General features: G+C 43.0%; 1 protein-coding gene across 1 annotated transcript in view; it reads left to right on the forward strand.

Moving 5' to 3' along the window:
* The window catches only part of MTRR (5-methyltetrahydrofolate-homocysteine methyltransferase reductase), a 543,648-nt gene that overhangs the window by 87,445 nt on the left and 434,653 nt on the right, over positions 1 to 21,550 (forward strand). The window contains exon 4 of the mRNA XM_069219713.1: positions 9,562 to 9,679. Within this exon, the coding sequence (XP_069075814.1) occupies positions 9,562 to 9,679 (118 nt within the window). The remainder of the gene's footprint in view (positions 1 to 9,561; positions 9,680 to 21,550) is intronic.

The raw sequence follows: 21,550 nt of genomic DNA on the forward strand, positions 1-21,550 counted from the left end.
TTGTGATCCCTGATAGCCTGACGGTGCATACAAATACATCTTAATTGCTGCAGACTCTTATCCTCAATTCCTGTGTAGTATGGCCACAACAGTCAGCTGACGCTCAAACTGTTATTAAAGATTTGCAGGTCTTTATCGGTACATATAGGGTTGCATCATTTCACTAAGACCAGGGCCCTGCTTTTGCCTTTTGGGCATTCAGGGACACCATGGGAACGATGGGTGTTGAACTCCATTACTCCTCATTGTAGCATCCCGAGAGTAACAGTGTCGTGTAGAGAAGGAACTGAGACCTAAAGCAGTCCTTAATAGCAAGAGTATTGGGTTCAGGCCATAGTCATCACCTATAAGGGATCTAGAGAGCACTGAACAATCTGCCAAGACGGTCCTTGGGAGGGCTTACGCCATATGAGATCTTGTTTGGGATACCTACATATGTCCCAGATCTTGATGTTCCTGGCATGGTGACAGCAGATACACCATTTAACATAAATGAATGTATCATTGTTTTACAGGAACTACAACAATTTAGAGATTGCAATTTAACCACCTCTGCTGCCACCTTGGGAATAATGGATTCACCAGCAACACCTACAGAAGGGATCTCCAACCTTTTCTCTGTGAGAGCTACTTCAGATCACTGAAAATCATTGTGAGCTACTGAAGGCCAAGACACTCATGCAGTGTTACTGGACACTACCTGCCTAGCTCCCTGACTAAGTCTAATGTCCATACAGCCAGAAACTATGGTTTGAACAAACTACTTTTTGACTAGGGGCGCTATGACAGGGTTGACATGTGCCAGTGAGAGCGAGGTCTTGTGTGCGTATGAATGGGATTTATCTGAATAGGTGAAAAAGAGCCTGTGTCCTATGTATGTGGCACTGGACAAATCCTTCCCCATATGTGGAACACATTTTATGTGTAACACAAGCATACAGCCATTTTCTATGGGAGAATTTTGAAGTTTATAATAATGTTATGCAAAAATAATTATAATATGGAACATTTGTCTGGACTTTAAAAATGTACAAACATCAGGCATTCTGCACCCAGTGGTGTGTAGACAGGGTACCACATTTATAACAGAAGAAACTGCCATTTATTGCAATAGAAGAATTATGCTTCACAAAATATTAAGACTTAATATTTCATATAAATATTTTTTCTTCACTTTAAATTTCTCCAATAAAAAAAAAACGAATTAACATAACTTTCAGTTATAAATATAGCACAGTATCTGCTGGCCACCGGGAGCAAGAGGCCTGCTGTTGGTAAATGTGACACTCTGAAATTATACAAAATTAGAATGAAAAGTTAACCCAATCATTAATTCAATACTTCATTTTAATTTTCTCCTGTTTAAAAGAATTCAGAAACAATGTTTATCCTCACACTAGTAGACAAGGACTTTCAGTTAAGATTTAAATGCCTCAGTGCTTCAGTTCTTCACCTCTGTGCCCTTAGGTCATAAATCTGATTCCAGCATTGCTCATTATCAGGACCTGCTATCTACCGCCTTCAGATAATATTGTAAAATAAAAACAGCCTTCCCTTAACTTGAAAAGGGAAATGTGACCCTGAGCTTATTTAAAATGAACTCAAGAGTGTGAGCTACTCTGCAGGTGTCTTGAAGCTACCTGTAGTTTGTGATTGATTGGTTGGAGACCCCTGATCTACAGGCTGAATTCTCAAAGTTGAGGATCTGATTTGTAAAAAGATTGGTGTGAAGAAAGAATTCGGACCATCTTACAGAGCACAAGGTTCCAGTCCTGGGAATACACAGTACCAGAACTGTCATCTTACCTCCGCGGCCCGGTTCACATGGGAACGGATTTGTCTCCGTTGACAATGTCAAATTGTACCATGTGGCAGATTTTGCACAGGAGACTCAGAGGTTCATTGGGTGGTATCTGCTCCCCTCTCAGTACCCAACAGGATATACCTCTACAAACAGTATACAGCTTTTAATGCTACAGTTACCTCCTCGAGCATGGGGAGGGCGGAGAATGAGCTTCTGCTGATTCCTGCTACAACTTCTTCAACAAGAACTATCCAAGGTATGAAACAATACTACTTCAATTCAATGCAAATGGATGAAATTGTCTACTATTAACCTGCACAAAAAGTGGGTCCATCCACCAGCGCTACATCGGCTCCTGTGTTTGCACAGACTACTTCTGGTTATTTCATCGATATTGATGACTGTCCTTCAACTTCTTCTACTTTTGAGACAGAAACTGTTTCAAAGATACATAATCTGTACATATGACTTAAAAATAACTGTTTAGTTTCGCCGTGGTATTATCTGTGGATATTACTGACATTGTTTGCCTTTCTGTTATGAATTGAGATAGTTATTATTTTCTTTCTTTTGATAAATGAACATTATCTTCCTGAATGTCCTGCTGTTGAGCCAATGGATGAGGTTTTAACTCCTTATCTTCCTCCCATAACAGTGGAAGAGACTTGTCCTTTGTGAACATTTCAGCAATTCCTATTCCTATTCCTATTCCAGAAGGGATAGTTTAGGATAGAGTTCCCTTCAATATATATGGTCCTACTGAGGTCATTCATATTCCATATGTGTTTAAAATATCATTGTTAGAAATGAGGTCTTTGGTTGGCAGTCAGGTTACCCCCCTGTCCAAGCAAGGTCCCTCACTATAGTCAGGGTAAAGGAGAAACACACCGGGTTGAACACCCAAACCCCCCCCACCCCATAGCTTAGCACAAGCAGGCAGTCTTAACTTAAGCAATTTGTAAAATATTTGTACCAACACAAACAGTAATATGGTGAAAACAATACAAAATGGACATCACACCAGTCTAAAAAAATAGGTACTATTTATCTAAATCAAACAAGTCCAAAATGAGAAAAAAATCCAGGATATACAAGTCAAGATGTGAGTTTTGAAAAGAATAAGAGTCTCACTCCATTGAAAACAATGTGCACGTTGCTGTTACGCAAAGTACCTGGTGTGCGTAGAAAATACAGCTGCATGGGCGAGGGTGAGTCGAAAAAGTCAGCGATGCATCAACTTCTGTCTCGGAAGCAAGACCGAATGTTGTTTTTTCTCCGGTCGGGTAGGTGCTGTGTCGTTTTTCTCTCCAGCAAGAGAGTCATGTGTTGATTTCCAGACATGCACCTTGGATCCCTGCAGGCTTACGTTGGCTTTTGACACCCAGCTATGAGGCATGTGAAATCCGGCCGCACGGTGGGGTTTGCTTCGTTAACAGCAGCCGCAAGCAGATGTTGCATTGTTTCTCCAGCCGCGATGCGTCGAACCCCAGCTGCGATCCAGGTTGAGCGTCAATTTTAGCTGCAAACGGGTGGCGTGCCATTTTTCAGCTGCGTTGCAGGTGGTGCGTAGGCATTTTCCCCGCATGTTGTTCTGTGCATGGATTGTAGTCCTTTTTCTGCCAACGTCACCTCTCAAGGGCTCAGGGACTGGATAGGACACCACTTGGCAGGGCAGGAGTCTCAGCCGAGAGTCCAGGTGCTGGCAGGGGAAGTCTTTGATGGCCCTAAGACTTCAAAACAGGAGGCAAACTCAGTTCAAGCTCTTGGAGATTCTTCTCAAGCAGGAATGCACAACAAAGGCCAGTCTTTGTCCCCTTTCACAGGCAGAAGCAGCAACTACAGAATAGCCCAACAAACCGCAGTCATAGGCAGGGGCAGCACTTCTCCTCAGCTCTTCAGCTTTTCTCCTTGGCAGAGGTTCCTCTTGGTTCCAAAAGTGATCTAACGTCTGGGGTTTTGGGTCCACTGTTTATACCCCTTTCTGCCTTTGCAGTTGCCCAACTTTAAAGAAAAGTCTCTGTTGTTTACAGGATCCTGCCTTGCCCAGGCCAGGTCCCAGACACACACCAGGGGACTGGAGACTGCATTGCGTGAGGGCAGGCACAACCCATTCAGGTGTAAGTGGCCACTCCTCCTTCCACTCTAGCCCTGCTGGCTCATCAGGATATGCAGGCTACACCCCAGCTCCCTTTGTATCACTGTCTAGAGGAGGTTCACAAACAGCCCAACTGTTAGTCTGACCCAGACAGGGAATCCACAGACAGGCCGAGTCACTGAATGGTTAAAGTAAGAAAACGCCTACTTTCTAAATGTGGCATTTTCAAACCAACCATCTAAAAACCAACTTCACTAAAAGATGTATTTTTTTAAATTGTGAGTTCAGAGACACCAAACTCCATATTTCAATCAGCTCTCAATGAAATGTGTACTCAGTCTGGTGGTGGTCCATGCACACCTAATGTTGCTGCGGTGTTCATTGAGCCTTGTCTTGACAGGTCTGGTGGTCATCCCTTCATAATGTAGGTTGCACAGGCATGTCGCCAAGTAGGCACATTTGCAAGTATTGCACCTACTTGAAAGCCCCACTTTGTCTCTCTATAGAACTTTATTGTCAGTTTTAAAATATGCTGCCACCATGGTTCGACACATACTGACATACGCATACCCGCAGTTTGTATTTCTATACCGCCAACAATACTAGAAGACGCCGCTGACTCTCCCTCTGGGGCAATACTGTTATTTAACTATCCACATTCCCAGTGCGCTGGGAAAGTCAGTAATATACTATGTTGGTGGGAGCTGTCTGGCCACATCAGGGACATTTAACACCAGGATTTTACTGTCATTTTTTTCATAGACAACCCTCTGGCTATAGTATGGTTAGCCAATAGGCTATTAGATTGACACCGCTTGGTGGGAGCTGTCATTTTGGAGTTAGGACCCTGCACCTTATGGACACTTAGTGCTGGCTTTCTCGGGGATATCACGGGCACTCTTTTAAGACAAAATACAGATAATACTTTAATTAGAAGTCACTCTTTCCCTCTGGGTGACATTCTGTTTATTACGTTCCTGCAGACTACAACGGGCCTGGTGGAAGCATCCAATCTGCAGCAAGATCAAACAATACTATTGGCTCACGATGACCATTATCACCTCATAACCTTGTGGAATCAAGAGTGTGACTTTACAAATAGACTTATATACTTACACGTACATGGAGGTTTGATTACAACTCACAGGTTCCCTAAAGACTGACGTAGAGTGGGTTACTTTCCAGTTTGGCATTGATGGTCCTGACAAGTTATAGGCAGTCTTCATCACGTATGATTTTGTTGCTTGCCAGTTTATGATCATATGTTACTTACATTTTGGAGTTTCTCTGTTCATTTTAGTTTTGCAGCAGTCCTATGGTCCTCTTTTTCACAAAGGGCCCTAACCTTAATTAAGGACGCAACATATTTAATCTGTGTGTGATAAAATTAGCCCTTGTTGAGGTTCTGCATGAGTTTCTTATGGCAGAAACTTGACATGATTTCACCAGGTGTATGCATACGATCACTCTGTGCCCACACCTATTGATATATTTAGTCACGTTTGCTGGATATATTCCATTATTGACTCTTTTTCTTTCCAGGTCAGCCTAATTTTAGGGTACCTAGGCTTATATGCAAGTTCCCGCTTTCTTTCACATTTTTATAAACATTACAGGCACACCTATAATTTTTGCACTTAGGATTGGGTTACCATTTTTGGTCTTGAAGAAACACCACCCGATACATTTGGATTCCTACAGACTTGAAACATGTCAACCTAGACATAGAGCTAGAGGTAGTTCCCTCTATCTCTTCCTGCTTCTTTTCATTTTGGTGAGTGCAGGGACATCATCCCCTACGGCACTCCCATTTTTTTTGTTTTTAACCTTGATACTGATCCCCTGGTTAGCCAATAAACACATATGTTTGAGGTTCCTTAGTCACTTTTAACTCACTTACCAGTCCTACATGTTCCTTGTCACCCGCAGGGCCAATTCACTTCTGCACTCGACATATGGCAGTGACTGAAAAAGATCTCTGGCAAAAAGCCTCCTTGCAAAGCCCCTTGGACATTGTAGCGCTAGTCTGATGAGGAGCAGGCCCAACGATGAAGCATGACACCCAGTTGGGTGTGTGAGGGCTTTTGCTTCCAACTATAGGAATGCCTAGTTTGCCCTGTATTCTCATAGTACAGTCCCAGTGGGACTTTTCACTCAGAACAGTGTACCTTGATGTTTTACGTTTTGATAATTCCTCAGATGATTTCAGGAACTAGCCGCCAGACCCTCGCTTTGTCTTGGGTCTACACTCGGGTACCATCACTACATATAGTGTGGGTAAATTTGCAAGATTTTGTTTTCCTGTTGTACGTTTAAACAAGATAGTTACGGAAAACATGGAAAAGGAGTTAGCTGTTGACCATAATAGCATGAACACTCTGCCCAACAGAATTTATACCCTAAGTAACATTGTGTCATCTGCTATTGATATCATTTAGAATGACGTCCTTTTTTTACAACATGGGCAAAACCAACTGCATTCTATTATGCAGCTAGGTTGGACACTGCAGGTTTTGAAAAATATCCATGTGCCATGGAAATACATTGAGAGTTGCAATTTATTTGCTGCTTTTAATTTGTCTAGATAACAACAGATAAAGGCTAAGAAGGAAGCTACTTACAAAATGCTTAATATTGAAAAGCTGGAAAAGCTGGCTTTCACTGTGGCAGAAACACCCATCAGCGATATGGTTAGTAAATGGACTACAAATTTGCTTAAATCCACTTTTCATTTCACAAAATGTTTGAAACATCTTGCTGTCTGAAGATATGAGCGGTTAGGAGACAGTTACATACACAAATAGTGGGAGTTGCCTTTCAACTTCATGTGTCTGAATGGTGAAACTGAGGTCTTTCTTTGCAGAAGCCAATGTGAGACTACTGTTAGTCATTCTATGATCTTTAAGCAAGTGTCCTTGCACGGCCTTTGCAACGCCAAGGTTGACATTTGGCATGCTTTCTGAAGGGTACCCTTTGAGTTGTCTAATATTTCATATACATTCAAACAGAAGTTATGTGGTTCTGAATGATCAAAGCTGCTGTAACATAAAGACTGGCATTGTCTACGCAATTTTGGTTTCTCAAATCCTAACTTCTTGTGGCCATGATCAACCTCCCCCCCCCCCCCACACGGGAGAAAGTTGGCCTCACATTGCTATTTCTATTGTAAATCTTGACAAGCTTGGCAGACTAAAGGCGCTACGGTCCCAAAACAAGTAGCTCTGACATCAGCCAAGGAGCTGTACAATCTCCAGATAGCAAGATCATCAGCTGAGATACAGTACCTATTAAATACCACTTTCCCCAAGCACTATGGAGAATTGGTGGCCAGAATATTTAACGCATCTGACACTATGGGGATTGTTTACTACTTTAAAGCTGTAGGTTTCGGATTTGTCAGCACCTTCCAAACCGTGTTTCAGCCATACCTTCACTGTTTTTGAGTGTTTTTGGCAGACTCACAATAACTCTGGTGTTAATTGGTGAAATTCTGTTGCTGCTATTTTAGATATGCAGTGGCTGTCCCATCACAGCAAAGAGGAGTACCACAGCCTAACTGTGTTGTGAAGCATGATGCTGTACTTTGGTGCTTCCTTGCTGGAGGAGCTAGAGCACGATTGGTCGTTGTCATTCAGACCGGTCTTATGGTGTGTGCAGCCAATAATCCATTGCATCTGGTGCTTCTTCGAAAGCGCACCAACAGCGTGTCTTATCATTCAGCCCGTGCCTCCTGTGGAGAAGGAATTGTTAATGTTCTCGATGAGGGTTCATTCACAGTCGTGCCCCTTGAGACTGAGGTAGATTAGTGAGGCAATTTATGAGCCACCACTTGTGAACTTTATGGCTCCAACACTGTCAGGCACAATGAATGGTGCCGCCTACAAGATTGCTCTGCGTTTGAGACTTCTGCAAACGTCTGCTCCGTGGATCTTTCTGCCAACCCACTCGTGACTCTGACGCCTGCCGAAGGGTAGTCCTTTTTGGTCTCTGTCTCTTTTGATGACATCGAAAACCTCTTGCATGATCACACTTATTATTGAAATTTTACCATAGCTATTTTTAACACACTAATTGGGACACCAAATTGCCTTTTCAGTTTGAACCTGCTTTGCTTGTCATTTTTGACATTATATATCTCTCATTAATGTTTTTTAAATTGTTTTAATATCCAGTTTTAAACATGCCTTTAAATTTTAGTTTAGGACATTTTTGTCTCGGGCTCTTGCACCCTTGCTTGCCATGATTGCTTAGCACCATTGTTTCGGCAATGGGGAGGGTGTCGTGGGTCCATTTTAGTTCCTTGCCTGGGGACCGGAGATAGCTTAGCTTGCGGACCTGTTGGCCTTTTTACCTAGTCCCCTTTGATCTATTTATCATGCTCAGTTTTATTCTATTTAATTTCTTTCATTTTAGCACAGCTTGCGGATGCTTGTATTTTAGAGAAATGTTTTCATTTTTCTAACAAGTGTAATTCTGAGAAAGCCTCATTATCAGTGTACGTGGATAAACTCATGATGCTCCTTTTGTTTTACATTGACAAGAACAGAATGTGAAAATGTCACGTATTTGTTATGTAATTGCCGACACAAGTTTTCCCTCACAATCTGATTTTTACTTGCACACTTGCGCTAGGATTCCTGTACAAACAATAACATGTGTCTTATAAATACACCTCACAAGACCAAGGTCTTTAGATGGGGTTCCACCGGTATACACCATCTAGACTCCACGCCACTATACACCGAACTCAGCCTTGTGTCTCTACGATTCCTGATCCGGAGACTAAGAGGTCGATCTCATCCCAAGGTAACGGGGTTGGGGACGTCTCACATGAACATTGTATTTGCAGATCAGGCTTATTATGCCCAGCTCTCACTTTTGATTAGGGTCAATGCCTTATTACTAGGAATTGTATATTTCATTTTTTTGTAGTATGGTGGGAGTTCTCAGATTTACCACTTTTATCCTCACCCTTCTGCTTTTGTTATTTCTCATTGTTATAATCCGTGCAGCACATGCATTTTATCGTAGATTGTGGTCTTTTCAATAAATATATTGAAACTGTCCTGCATCTCCTTGATTGCTTGTGTGTGTGTGTACGAGACTCATTTCTAATAAGAGAAAAACTGTAAAATTTGTTACACGACAACTTCCCTGACAGGTCTCCAGACTCCATGCGCTAGGCTCCCAGAAATCACCTTTACTACTTAGGATTTGATTGAGGAACTGCTAGAGAGCCGGGAAGTTTGGACTAACAACTCTTAACTGGTGTCGGAGTAACTCAGTCACCTACAAACAAAAGGGTTGCTGCCCCTATTCCAGCAGTCTTGCCTAGAGGCGAGAGACATTCACAACAGTATGGTACGATGAAACACCAGTTAATTTGATGGTTTTCAACCATTTGAGGCCGTTGTTCGTTGTGTAGTCATTTAGCAAGCTATGTTAGTGGACAGTTCTGTTTGTTTGAATTATTTATATATTTTCTTTGAACTTGTGCCAGATTCTGTGCACGTTAACTATAGAGGCTTTTTATTTGGGAAAAATGGAAGTGGCATATTCATACAATCAAAAATTATGAAGCAAGCAGCGGATAGATAAGTATGGACCTCTACTTATTATAAAATACAGGAATGTTTATCATTGTTTTTTGTTTATTTTTCAGCCCTGGGAGATTCTGAATACACATTCTTTTGCAATGGTGGAAAAATAATAGATAAACGACTTCAGGAACTGGGCGCCCAGCATTTCTGTGACACTGGATATGCAGATGATTGTGTCGGGTAAGGCAATAACTGTCCTGGTGTCACACGCTAGCCTTTATTCACCCTTTCGATCCTAGGCCTTAACTCATGTGCTGAGCTTTTTGTTTTTAGCTATTTAGGGTAGTTCACTCTTAGGTATCTATACCTTTTCATCCACACAAAATTTATATCCTTTTTCCCAACATTCAGGGGATTCTAAAGGTGCCAGAGTGTGTGTATTCCTCTAAGGGGACCGAGAAAATAGGCATAATTGTGCATAATGTTGAGGTTTTTTAAAACATAGGGAAAGAGTGCTCCAGATGAGTGTCTGTTTTTGCCCTAAAATTTGCATGCACAAACTGTTTACTGCACTAAAATCACCATCTTCCCAGTTTCAGGAACATACAGAGCTGAATCAAAAAAACTAATTTTGTACCACAGTTTTGTGATTTTTCTAAGAGGTACCCTATTTTCCCTATTTTTCTGCTCTCAACTTACTTCCAGTTTGTGGTGGAAACAGGTGTGATTCTTATGGGTGATCCAGAATAGCTATAGATTTCTGAAAAGTAGACAAAATTTCTAGTTCAGCAAGGGGTCATATGTGTAGATTCTCCAAGGTGTTCCCTAGGAAAGTAACTGTTAAAATAAAGAAAAATGAGTAGGAAAAAATGGGCATTTGTGACATTTTCATCTGTAACCGTTTGTCACAATGGCTGATTGACAAAAGCAGTATAGAATTACGTCCGCTAGACCTCTCTAGTTGCAGGGATATATAGGGTTTGTAAGTTCCCTAGGAATCCAAGGTACACAGCACAACCAACTGAGCTGCACCATCAATGTTTTTTCATTGAGTACCAAGTATAAATCAATTCTCATAGTGAAATATGCACAGTGAAAAATGGGTATCAAGGTACCTTATGCATTTCCAAACTGTGCACAAGATGTAGAGTTTAGGAGCAGTGATTATTTCAACATCTCTGGATTTGTGTGTACCCATATTAGCATATGATTTGGAGGGTATTTTTCAAAATGTCATTTTTCATATACACTGGCTTACATTTTAAAGGCACAAATGCAGCAAAATCTGACTGGTGATAACAAATGTTCTACTTTTCTATGTTCCTATAGATCTCCCGATAAACATGGTACCTCACTTGTGTGAGTAGACGCAGTGCCTGCATCAGGAAATGGCCCAAAACGCAACATGGACACCACACTTTTTTCCCCCCAAAACGATTCTCTTTTTCCAATGTGGGTAGCTGTAGCTTTCAGACCCTAGCTCAGGTGGCACCTAGGGAAAAGTAGCCAACCTGTACATTTTTGAGAACGAAAGCAATCCAGGACGGTTTACTTGCGTAGATCCCTTTAGGTTTTTCATTTTTACCCATAATGCCCTGCAAACTTTGTGTGAAATCAATTATTTTTTTTTTTTACATTTCTGTTATGGAAACTTCTGGAATCTGCAGGAATCCACGAATTTCCTAGCACCCAGCCTCGCCCCACCAGTGCCAATAAAAACACTGCCCCACTTGTGAGGATGGGCCTACTGCCGCGATAACAGATCAGACCAAGGACAATGGGAGCCCTTGCTTGGAGCCTCCTGTTGACTATAGTTGGAGCCATTCCTGTCGGTGTCACGAGGTGCAGCCACATGAGTGGCACAGAGCTTTCATCGGTACAGATGGGGCAATGCCGGGTAGTAGGAATTTTGTTGATTCCTTTGTGTTCCAGAAGTCTCCATCACAGAAATGTAGGGAAAAATGTGTGACATCAGGCATAGTTTGAGGTTTGCAGGGCATTGCGGGTAAGAAAATGGTATGGGGTGCATGGGAAACGCACCACCCTGGACTTCCCCAGATGTCTAGTTTTCAGAAGTGTCTGTGTCTGGCAGCGTGCCCAAGGCCAAAAAGTGCAGCTGCTCACCCTTGCAAGTGGGGTCAATATTTGGAGTTAGCTAAGCTCTCCTGGCCCATATATAAAATCAACACCCAAAACAGTCAAATGTCCTCTTGCTACTCTATGGGGGGGCAGAAAGACTACTGCTCCCTTCAGTTGGATTAGGGGCATAACCATGCCCATGCTGGTGGGCAGCCCACATTCCTCTATTTTGTTTTTAATTACCTGGTGCCTAGTGTGCTGCCCGCCCCCGGGGCTGTTTGGGGTAATTGCCCACATCTGCAAAAAAAGATATACCCTGCTGTCTAGTGAGCTTTCTGCCCCCAGGGGGGCATATTGGGAGTAATTGCCCCAGCTGCACCCCAGGGGGAGGGGACAGGAAGATTTTTTGGGATGGAGGGTACTCTCTTGCCCATTCGGGGCAGCCCCCACCCACCCTTTCCTATATAAAAAGAAATAGTCACTGGTGCCTGCTGAGCTGTCTGGCCCCTCCCCCACCAACCCTCCTTCCAGGGCAGATTAGGGGCCACCTGGAGGGGAAGAAGTTCATAATTATTTAAAAAAATTAAGGGGAAGCAAAAGCCCTAGCCCAAGGGCCAACTCCTGCCTCCCTGGCATCTAGTGGTGGATCACTGCTTGGGGATATCCTCCTGAGGCAGATTCTCTCCTTTCCAATGGTACCTCTCCCGTTGAAATTGGTGATTGGGGGGAGGGCGGGGTGGTTGAGCTCTCCCCTTGGTCCCTGATGCAAATGAGCTGATTAGCTCATTTTATTTTCATTTTCCCTGTAAGGACGTTGGCACGCATGGCGCACCGATCATCATTACAAGGACAGGATATTTACAATCTTGGATGTTGGGAAAGCTCTTCCCCAGCAACCAAGGCTGAAAGTATCAAAAGGAAATCGGATTTCCTGCTTGTGTGCCCAGGACGGAACTGTTCCGTCCTTAGCTCACGACCACCATGGCTAAGGTTGGAACCATTCTGTCCTAAAAACAAACTGAAGTGGTCCAGGTAAACCTCATAAAGATTACTAGAATACAAAATCTGAAACTGGCTTCACTACAATAGTTATTTTATATATATATATATATATATATATATATATATATATATATATATATATATATATATATGTGTGTGTGTGTGTGTGTATATATATATATATATATATGTGTGGATATATGTGTATATATATATATATATATATGTATATGGAAAAAACAAAGGAGAACTCTGGGAAGTTCCCAAATTTAGGTGGGGAGCAGCTCTAGTAAGGAGCACCCTGCGACACTCTAGATTTGCTCACCTCAAATGTCTGCTTTACTCATTCCAGTTTGGCTTGGATGGTATTTGACCAGTCCAAATCTGTAATACTGTGCCTGGAGTGGCAAATGGCTTTTGTCATTTTACAGCTCGGCGAGGATGACACTGTGTCAATCCTATGCTTAAAGATTTTGCTCTATAAATGGCAAAAGACTTTGTCATTATCTAGCTCGGCGTGGATAGCACTGTACTGATCCAATGCTTAAAAACTTTGCTAGATAAGCAGACATTTGAGGTGAGCAAATCTAGAGTGTCGCTGGTGTCGCAGGTGCTCCCTACTAGAGCTGCTCTCCACCTAAATTTGGGAACTTCCCAGAGTTCTCCTTTGTTTTTTGCATAATTTATATGGCACTCTAACCCTGAAAGGACCTTGTTTTGACTTATATTGGGTGCTCCCTTGTGTCTGGACAAAGCTAAACCCCTCTGAAGAGCTCTAATGAGAGCGAAACACATGTCAGGGGTTGCTTTACTCATTCCAGGTTGTCTTGGATGGTATTTGACCAGTCCAAAGCTGTAATACTGTGCCTGGAGTGGTAAATGGCTTTTGTCATTTTACAGCTCGGCGAGGATGACACTGTGTCAATCCTATGCTTAAAGATTTTGTGTATAAATGGCAAAAGACTTTGTCATTATCTAGCTCGGCGTGGATAGCACTGTACTGATCCAATGCTTAAAAACTTTGCTAGATAAGCAGACATTTGAGGTGAGCAAATCTAGAGTGTTGATGATGTCGCAGGGTGCTCCTTACTAGAGCTGCTCTCCACCTAAATTTGGGAACTTCCCAGAGTTCTCCTTTGTTTTTTGCATAATTTATGCGGCACTCTAACCCTGAAAGGGCCTTGTTTTGATATATATGTATATATGTGTGTATATATATATGTGTGTGTGTATATATATATATATGTATATATATATATATGTATATATATATATATATATACATACATGTGTGTATATATATGTATATATATACACACACACTGAAAATCCATATGTTACAGGGACATTATAGTTATCTTAGTTATCATTTTTTTTTTTTTTTTTTTAATATAAACCATTTTTATTAGTTTTATGTAGAACAACATAAAACCCAACAGGTCACGATTAGTTATCAGTTTTCTTATCAGTAATTTTATTGCAAATGTTGCAGTGATAATATCAAAGATGCCACACAGGATCTCATCATTGATATAATATGTGGAGTAATTAGCTGTGTGTGTCGAAGGCGAGAGTTGTAGTTACTTTAGGGTGCAAGTTATACTTACTTGAAAGAACTCTAACAATAGCTGCTGCATTTGTATGGTTTTGTACGAGTAAATTCAGAACCCAACTATAATGTCCCTGTAACCTCTGTTTTTCGTCAGCGAATTTCTATGTTTTTTTAACGTAAAGTAATTGTAATTGCTATACATCATTCCAACCCCCGCCGTGCACGTCTGGCCTGTAGCCAGATCTTGCAGCCAAGCCTTTATAACCACCAAACCCCGCAACACGCTCAGCCTTTGGCCGTGCGCAGCGCAGGCTGGCCACAGGGCTTGTCTATGTTAGTGGATCTGTGAGTGGGTGCGTGAGTGTTTGAATGAGTCTGAAAGTGGGTGTGTAAATCCATGAGTGGGTCTGAGTGGGTGCATGAGTCTCTGAGTGCATGTATGAGTAAATGAATTAATGTGTGAATGAGTCTTTGTTTTTTCTTTTAATTATTTTCATATTCGTGAATGTTTTGCTGATAATCCGGGCAAATTCATGATTTTTCGTGAAAATCGCACATAGTGATGAATTTACTCTCACAAAACAGTAGAAATTCAGAAGTTATAGTTACTTGAGCTAACCAACACTATAACTCATTCCCTAACATAACTCTAACTCGCTCCCTCGACATGCAGAGTAATCTCATAAATAATTTTACTGCAAATGCTACGGTGATATTATGAATGATGTTATCAAAGCTGTCATGAGTGATGTAATATCTGGGGCAATTAGCTCTGCATAGTGAGGGCGTGAGTTATAGTTACTTGAGCTAACCATAACTGCAACTGCTGAGTTTCTTTGGTTTTGTGCAGTTAAATTCAAGTCTAAGTATAACGTCCCTGTAACTTTGGTTGGTTTCAGTGAATTTATGTTTTTTTTTTTTTCACGTAAAGTAATTTTAATTACTAATCATGAAACCAACCACCGCTGCCCAATGGCAACACCCTAGAACTACCAAAGCCACGCATGGCCTTTGGCCAAGTGTGGCAATGGTTGGCCACAGGGCCAGGCCTGCAGCCAAGCCCTGCAGCAAAACCCCATAACCCTGCACCATGCACAGCCTTTGGCTGTGCATTGCGGGGGTTGGCCACAGGGGGCTACCAATCCCTTATAACCACCCAACCTCATGGCATTCACGGCCTTCGGCCCAGGGGGGCGGAGGGTAAGCCGCAGGGCCTGGCTATATTTTAAATATATGTTGGGGGTCCGCATGCACCCCCGGGTCGCGGGGACAACCACTTCCTGGGACAACATAAAAAAAAAATATAGGGTAGACCCCGCAGGCCTCAGCGACCACCACCTCCCTGGGATAACAATTTGTGCCTTTTCGTTTTCTAAGTGAATTTCAATGGTTTTTAAAATGTTAATTCCTAACTATAACGTCCCTGTAACCTTTATTTTTCTCAGCAAATTTCTATGTTTAAAAAAAATAAATATGTAAACACAGCCATTTTAATTACTATACGTTAAACCACCCACTGCCATGCACAGCCTTTGGTGCGCATTGGAGGTTGGCTGCAGTGTCTGGCCTGTGGCCAGGCCTTACAGCCAACTCCCTATGACCACCCAGCCCCAAGCCACACATGGCCTTTAGCTATGTGTAGCATGGTTGGCTGCAGTGACCTAGCCTGGGGCCATCCCCCTTTAACCACGTAACCCCTCGCCATGCATGGCCTTTGGCTGTCTGAGGCCTGTCCCATGGCCAGGCCCGGTGGCCTACCCCCTATAACCACCGAACCCCCTGGCATGCATGGCCTTCGGCTGTGCTCGGTGAGGGCTGGCAGCAGGCCCAACGACCCACCCCCTATAACCACCCCATTGCAAGCCACGTTTGGTGTTCGGCTGCATGTGGTGCGGTAGGCCGCAAAGTATGGCTACAGTTTAAAAATATGTGAGGAGGTGACTGCATGGACCCCCCGCCCTCTCCCCGGTCCCGGGCACCACCGCCTCCCCAGGACAACATTTTTTTAAAATGGGGGAATTACACAGACCCCTGCAGGCCTCGGAGACTACCACCTCCCTGGGGCAACAACTTTATACTTTTGAGGGGGTTTCTACACTGATCCCTTCCCGGGGACTACCATCTCAGCAGGGCTACAACAATAAAATAAAGTGGGGGGCCGTGTGAACCTCCCTGGGCTCTAGCTTTTTATTCAGAGAACCAGGACAACTGACATCAACCCAATGATATTTGAGTTGATAGTTAGTATTGAAAAGGGAGGCTGTTCTGATATCAAAGACAACCAAATTTGCTGCCAAATCTGCATCTTTGAGAAGTAATTTGAAATTATTGGAGTTACTATGTTTTGATGAGTGTCTTCTAACACCAAAATATCCTCCTGAATAACTAAATGACAGCCCTTCACCTTTCAAAGCGAATGAATAGCTTTGTTTATATTGTTTCTTCCCCTTCGTGCTGTGATGGCGATGAAGATTTTATAACATTTACTTAAAAAATGTTTTTGGGACGTTGGGGGGTGGGGGAGGGCTAGTATGAGGGCTAGGGACAGGCTTTTGGCTGACACTCAACAAAGATCCATTAAAACACACATAATCATGCAATTCACCTTGTTTACTAAACTGCCTATGACTAGGCAGGGAACCTGAAGACCTCAAAGGCTTCCGGTCTTTCCGCGAGTTAGGACCTCCAGTTGTTCCTGTGGTAAGTCTAGTATGGCTATAACATGTATCTTCAGATGGACCTAAGGGTAAATTCCCTAATGTAGACCTGAGAGCTCTACTCAGTGGATGTAAATCCTGGATAGATAAGCAGTGTTGTGTATTTAAATGAGGAGAAATCCTCTTCACCACCAATTGGTTAAGCATACAGGAAAGACTTGTAATTTAAGACCCCCTCACTTCCTTCCTTAGATCTTCTATTGTGCTAGGAGTTAGACGGTATAGGTTCAGCTGTTGCCATCTCCAGGGTAGTATTGTCATCATTATCCCTAGGCAGATCCTCCAAGGGTGAAAAATACTAGAAGGGATTGAAATAATAGTTGGTATGTGGCTAGTGGACTCACCTGAGCAGGCCAGTTTTTGGGCTGCTGGCTTGGGTTCACCCTTCCCAGCCTGCTCCTGGATGGCTAGGGTACATGGAGCTATAGTTGTGATTTTCCTAGATGGCTGCCCTCAAAAAGACTAGTAATGGTGGGAGCTCCCTTCTTATTTTTTCGGATGGCACCAGGGACTCCTTGTGATGAAGAAGCTCTACCTATGATGGACTTAACCTCTTCTAGTAAGAGGTTGATTTCTTTGAGGGTACAGTTATCTGGCTTATTAGAGCCCTTTGGGTGTTTTGCAGTGCCCTGGACTACTTCAGTAGCCTTCCGTTTCCCCATTGCAAATGAGTAGACAGATAACTTATCACAGAAATAGCTGCCTATATGAAGTAAGCCACTGTAAATGCACTAAACATATACCAAAATATTTAGTGCCAGAAAATTAATTATTGTGAGTCTATAATTCTGCCTGAAATAAATTCCATAAGAGGCAGCACTGAAAATAAAAGATGTTGATCTAATGACAGTCCCAATTGTATGAAGCCTAAAAACATAGATATAATAAGCATTCAGCAATACGGTACCTTTGTAATTCATGAAAAAATAAACTTTGTCTGGGCTCTAATGGGTGCACACGGGCCTGCTGTTAGCCTGGACTTTGTCCAGTTGCGAGCCTGGGCATGTCCCATGCGTATGCCATGCCACGGCCGTGATGTAGCGATTTAATAGGGTGGCATTCCCCTCATCCTGGGCGATTTAGCAGAAATGACAAAAACCTACTGGGGGACATAGTCCCATCCCAGCAGGTACTTATAGCGATAACAGCAGTGTCCTCTGCCACAGGCGTAATGAAGTACTTTAATAGCGCAGCGCCCTCCTCCTCCTGGGCAATGTAGTGGGAATAACAAAATCCTGCTGGGTGCTGATGGTGGCATCAACAGTTTACCGAGCAACAAATGGCCACTATGTTTGGCCCTGCGTTGCCTGCAAAATCTAAAGTAACAGATGAAACACAAATCACTGCCTTGCGTTACTTTGCCCTGGGAAGGCGTTACATAGATGGAGCATTTGTGTTCCCATGCATCCACCCATGGATTTGGGAACATTTCTAGATATGCCATGACTGGTAAACCTAGGAATACGTCAAAATGCTACACTTTTGCAGAAATTACATTTTCCATCCCTTATACCACATTCCTCTCAAATTTCATCTCCATCCGTTCAGCCATTTTCAGACTATATCTGTTTAAACTAGACTGTACAGCATGCGAGTCCACTCCATTGTATGACATAACACTTCACTCTACTACTCGTCACTCCACTGTCCGACAGTACACTCCACTTTAAAACACCTGACTCCCATTCTACGACATTCCACTCCACTCTATAATATTCCACGCCACTCTACAACATCCCACTCCACTGTATAATACGCCACTCTACTCTATGCAATGCCACTCCAGTGTGAATCACTCCATTCTACAACATTCCAGTTCACTCTATGCCTCTCCGCTCTATGCCACTCCACTGTATGTTATTCCACTCTAAACCATTTGTCTCTAAGCCATTCCACTTTGCAAACTCCACTGTATGGTATTCCACTCTATGCCACTCCACTCTACGCCAATCCACTTCAAAACAATCCACTTTATGTTGTTTCAGTCTGCCATTCCAGTTTACACCATTCCACTGTACATAACTATAGGACCCCGCTCTATGCTATTGCACTCTCTACCACTCCCCTCTGCAGAACTCCACTGTATGCCACTGCACTGTATGCTATGTCACTGTATGCCACTCCACTATGCGCCTCTCTACAGTATGCTATTTCATTCTATGGCACTCCGCTCTACCCCACTCCACTTTATACCACTCCACTATGCCCCACTCCATTCTACAGTATTCTACTCTGTGGCACTCCACTCTACTGTATGTCACACTATTCGACTCCAGGGCACCCCTGTCTACTCCACTTTGCTGAACTGTACGATACTTTACACTGCTATACTCCGCTCTACAACACACCACTCCACTCTGTGACACACCATTCCACTCTGCAACACACCACTCTACTCTATGACACCACTTGACTCTATGGCATGCTACTCCACTCTACACTATTCCACTCTGCCCGCTCCATCTCTACTCCACTCAGCACAATTCCACTGTACACTTCACTTTATGCCAATACACTGTACGCCACTCCACTTTGCACACTTCACTGTACAGTATTCCACTGCCTGCCTCTCCTGGGTATGTTATTCCACTTTACACCACTCTTGGCTATGTCAGTCCACTGTATGCTACTTCAGTATATGCTAATACACTCTACCCCACTCTATGCCAGCCCACTGAATGCCAGCCCACTCTATGCCACTCGACTCCACACTGTTCCACTGTACGCCACTCTACTCTGCACCACTCCAGTCTGTGCCACTCCACTCTATGCTATTGCAGTCTATGACACTCAACTCTACACCAACTCACTATATGCTGCTTTCTACAGTATTCCACTATAGGCAACACCACTCTGTCATTCCACTCTGTGCCACCCTTTGCCACAAAACTCTACGCTTCCCCACTGTACACTATTCAACTGTATGCTTCTCCACTCTATGCCACGCCACTGTACGTTATTCCGCTGCTTGCAACTTCACTCTATGCCACTCAGCTCTGTTCCACTTCACTCTACACTGACCCATTCTACGCATCTCCACTCTACTCTTCACTCTGTGCTGCTCCACTATAGTCTGTGACATGCTATTTTCACTGTACTGTACTATACTTTATGCTATTTCACTGTACGCAACTCCACTCTACACCACGCCACCCTGTGCCACTCCACTGTAGTTAATGACACGCAACTCCACTCTACCCACTCCTCTCTATGCTGTTCAACTCTATGCTATTCCACTCTACATCACTCCACTTCACGCAATTCCACACTCTGCCACTCCAGTCTACCCAACTCAAATGTACACCACTCTACTCTTTGGTATACCACTGCAAGCAACTCCACTTTAAGCATCTGCAATGTATGCTATTCTACTCTACGGCGCTCCACTCTACCTTATAACACACTATTGACCCCACCCCACTCCAGTGTACGTTATTCCACTGTATGCCACTCCACTCTATTCTAGGACACGTCACTCCACTATACGCAATTCAACTGTCTGACACTCCATTCTTCTCTACACCACTCCACTCAACACCACTCCGGTGTATGCGACTCTGCTCTGCACCATTCCGCTCTATGGTATTCCCCTCTTCTCCACTCTGCGGTATTTCAGTGTACGCCACTCCACTCTACTCTGCTCATCTCCACTCTAGTTTGCTGTGTGACACTGTATTTCACCCAGCAGCACTTTATGCCCCTCCACTGTACCACACAAGACTCCAGTCTGTAGAACTCCACTTGTACAACTGTCACCGCCAGTCTATGCAAGTGTACTGCACTCTTCTCCCTTCCACTCTAGGACACTATACTCCACTGTACCACACTCTGCACAACTTCCTCTGTGCCACTCCACCCCACAATACAACCCTCTATAACACTCTACTCCACTCTACTGTACTTCAGTACTCCACTGTACACCACTGCAGTCTATGCTACAATATGACACTCTACGGCTATCTATGCCAGTCCTCTCTACAAAACTGTACCGCACTCTACTGTACACAACTCCTCTTTACAATACTGTAATCCACTCTGTGGCGCTCCACTCCTCAAGAATTTCCAACACTGTACGACACACCAATCCACTCCACTGTATGGCAGGCTGCTCCACTGTATGACACATTATTCCAACTAATGCTACACCAGTTCAATCTGCTTATATCCACACCTTTCTGCTTTACAGCATAATATTCCATATTATGACAATTTACTACACTCTATGCTACGTCACGTCACTCCACTCAACTCTACTCCACTGTACAAAACTTTCTCATGTTCCTCTCTGTGCAACTCCACTCTACAAGACTATACTACACTCTGTGCCGCTGTACACTTTACTTCACTCTATGCCCCTACACTCTGCTGTACAACACTATGCTGTACAAGACTTTCCAACACCCTGACACACCACTCCACTCTATTGTCTGAAATGCCTCTCCAATTTATGACACTACTGTACTCTACTGCATACCACTCCACGACACTGCACTCAAACACTCCTCCACTGTACTGTACGACACCCCACTTGACGACATTCCACACAGCAACATAGGACAGTACTAATTGAAACACATTATTATTAAAAAAACAATTAAATTTGATGTAGAAAACAAAAGTTAAATGTTAGTTATAATAAGGAAAAAAGTATTTGTTTTCTATAGAAACCAAACTTAAAGTACGCAAGCATTTGAAATTATAAAGTTATAGTTATTCCTTAAATTCATAATTTATGCACCACCTTCAAATTATTAAAACTAG

Source organism: Pleurodeles waltl, chromosome 2_2, assembly GCF_031143425.1.
Source record: "Pleurodeles waltl isolate 20211129_DDA chromosome 2_2, aPleWal1.hap1.20221129, whole genome shotgun sequence".
In the NCBI taxonomy this organism is placed as follows: Eukaryota; Metazoa; Chordata; class Amphibia; order Caudata; family Salamandridae; genus Pleurodeles; species Pleurodeles waltl.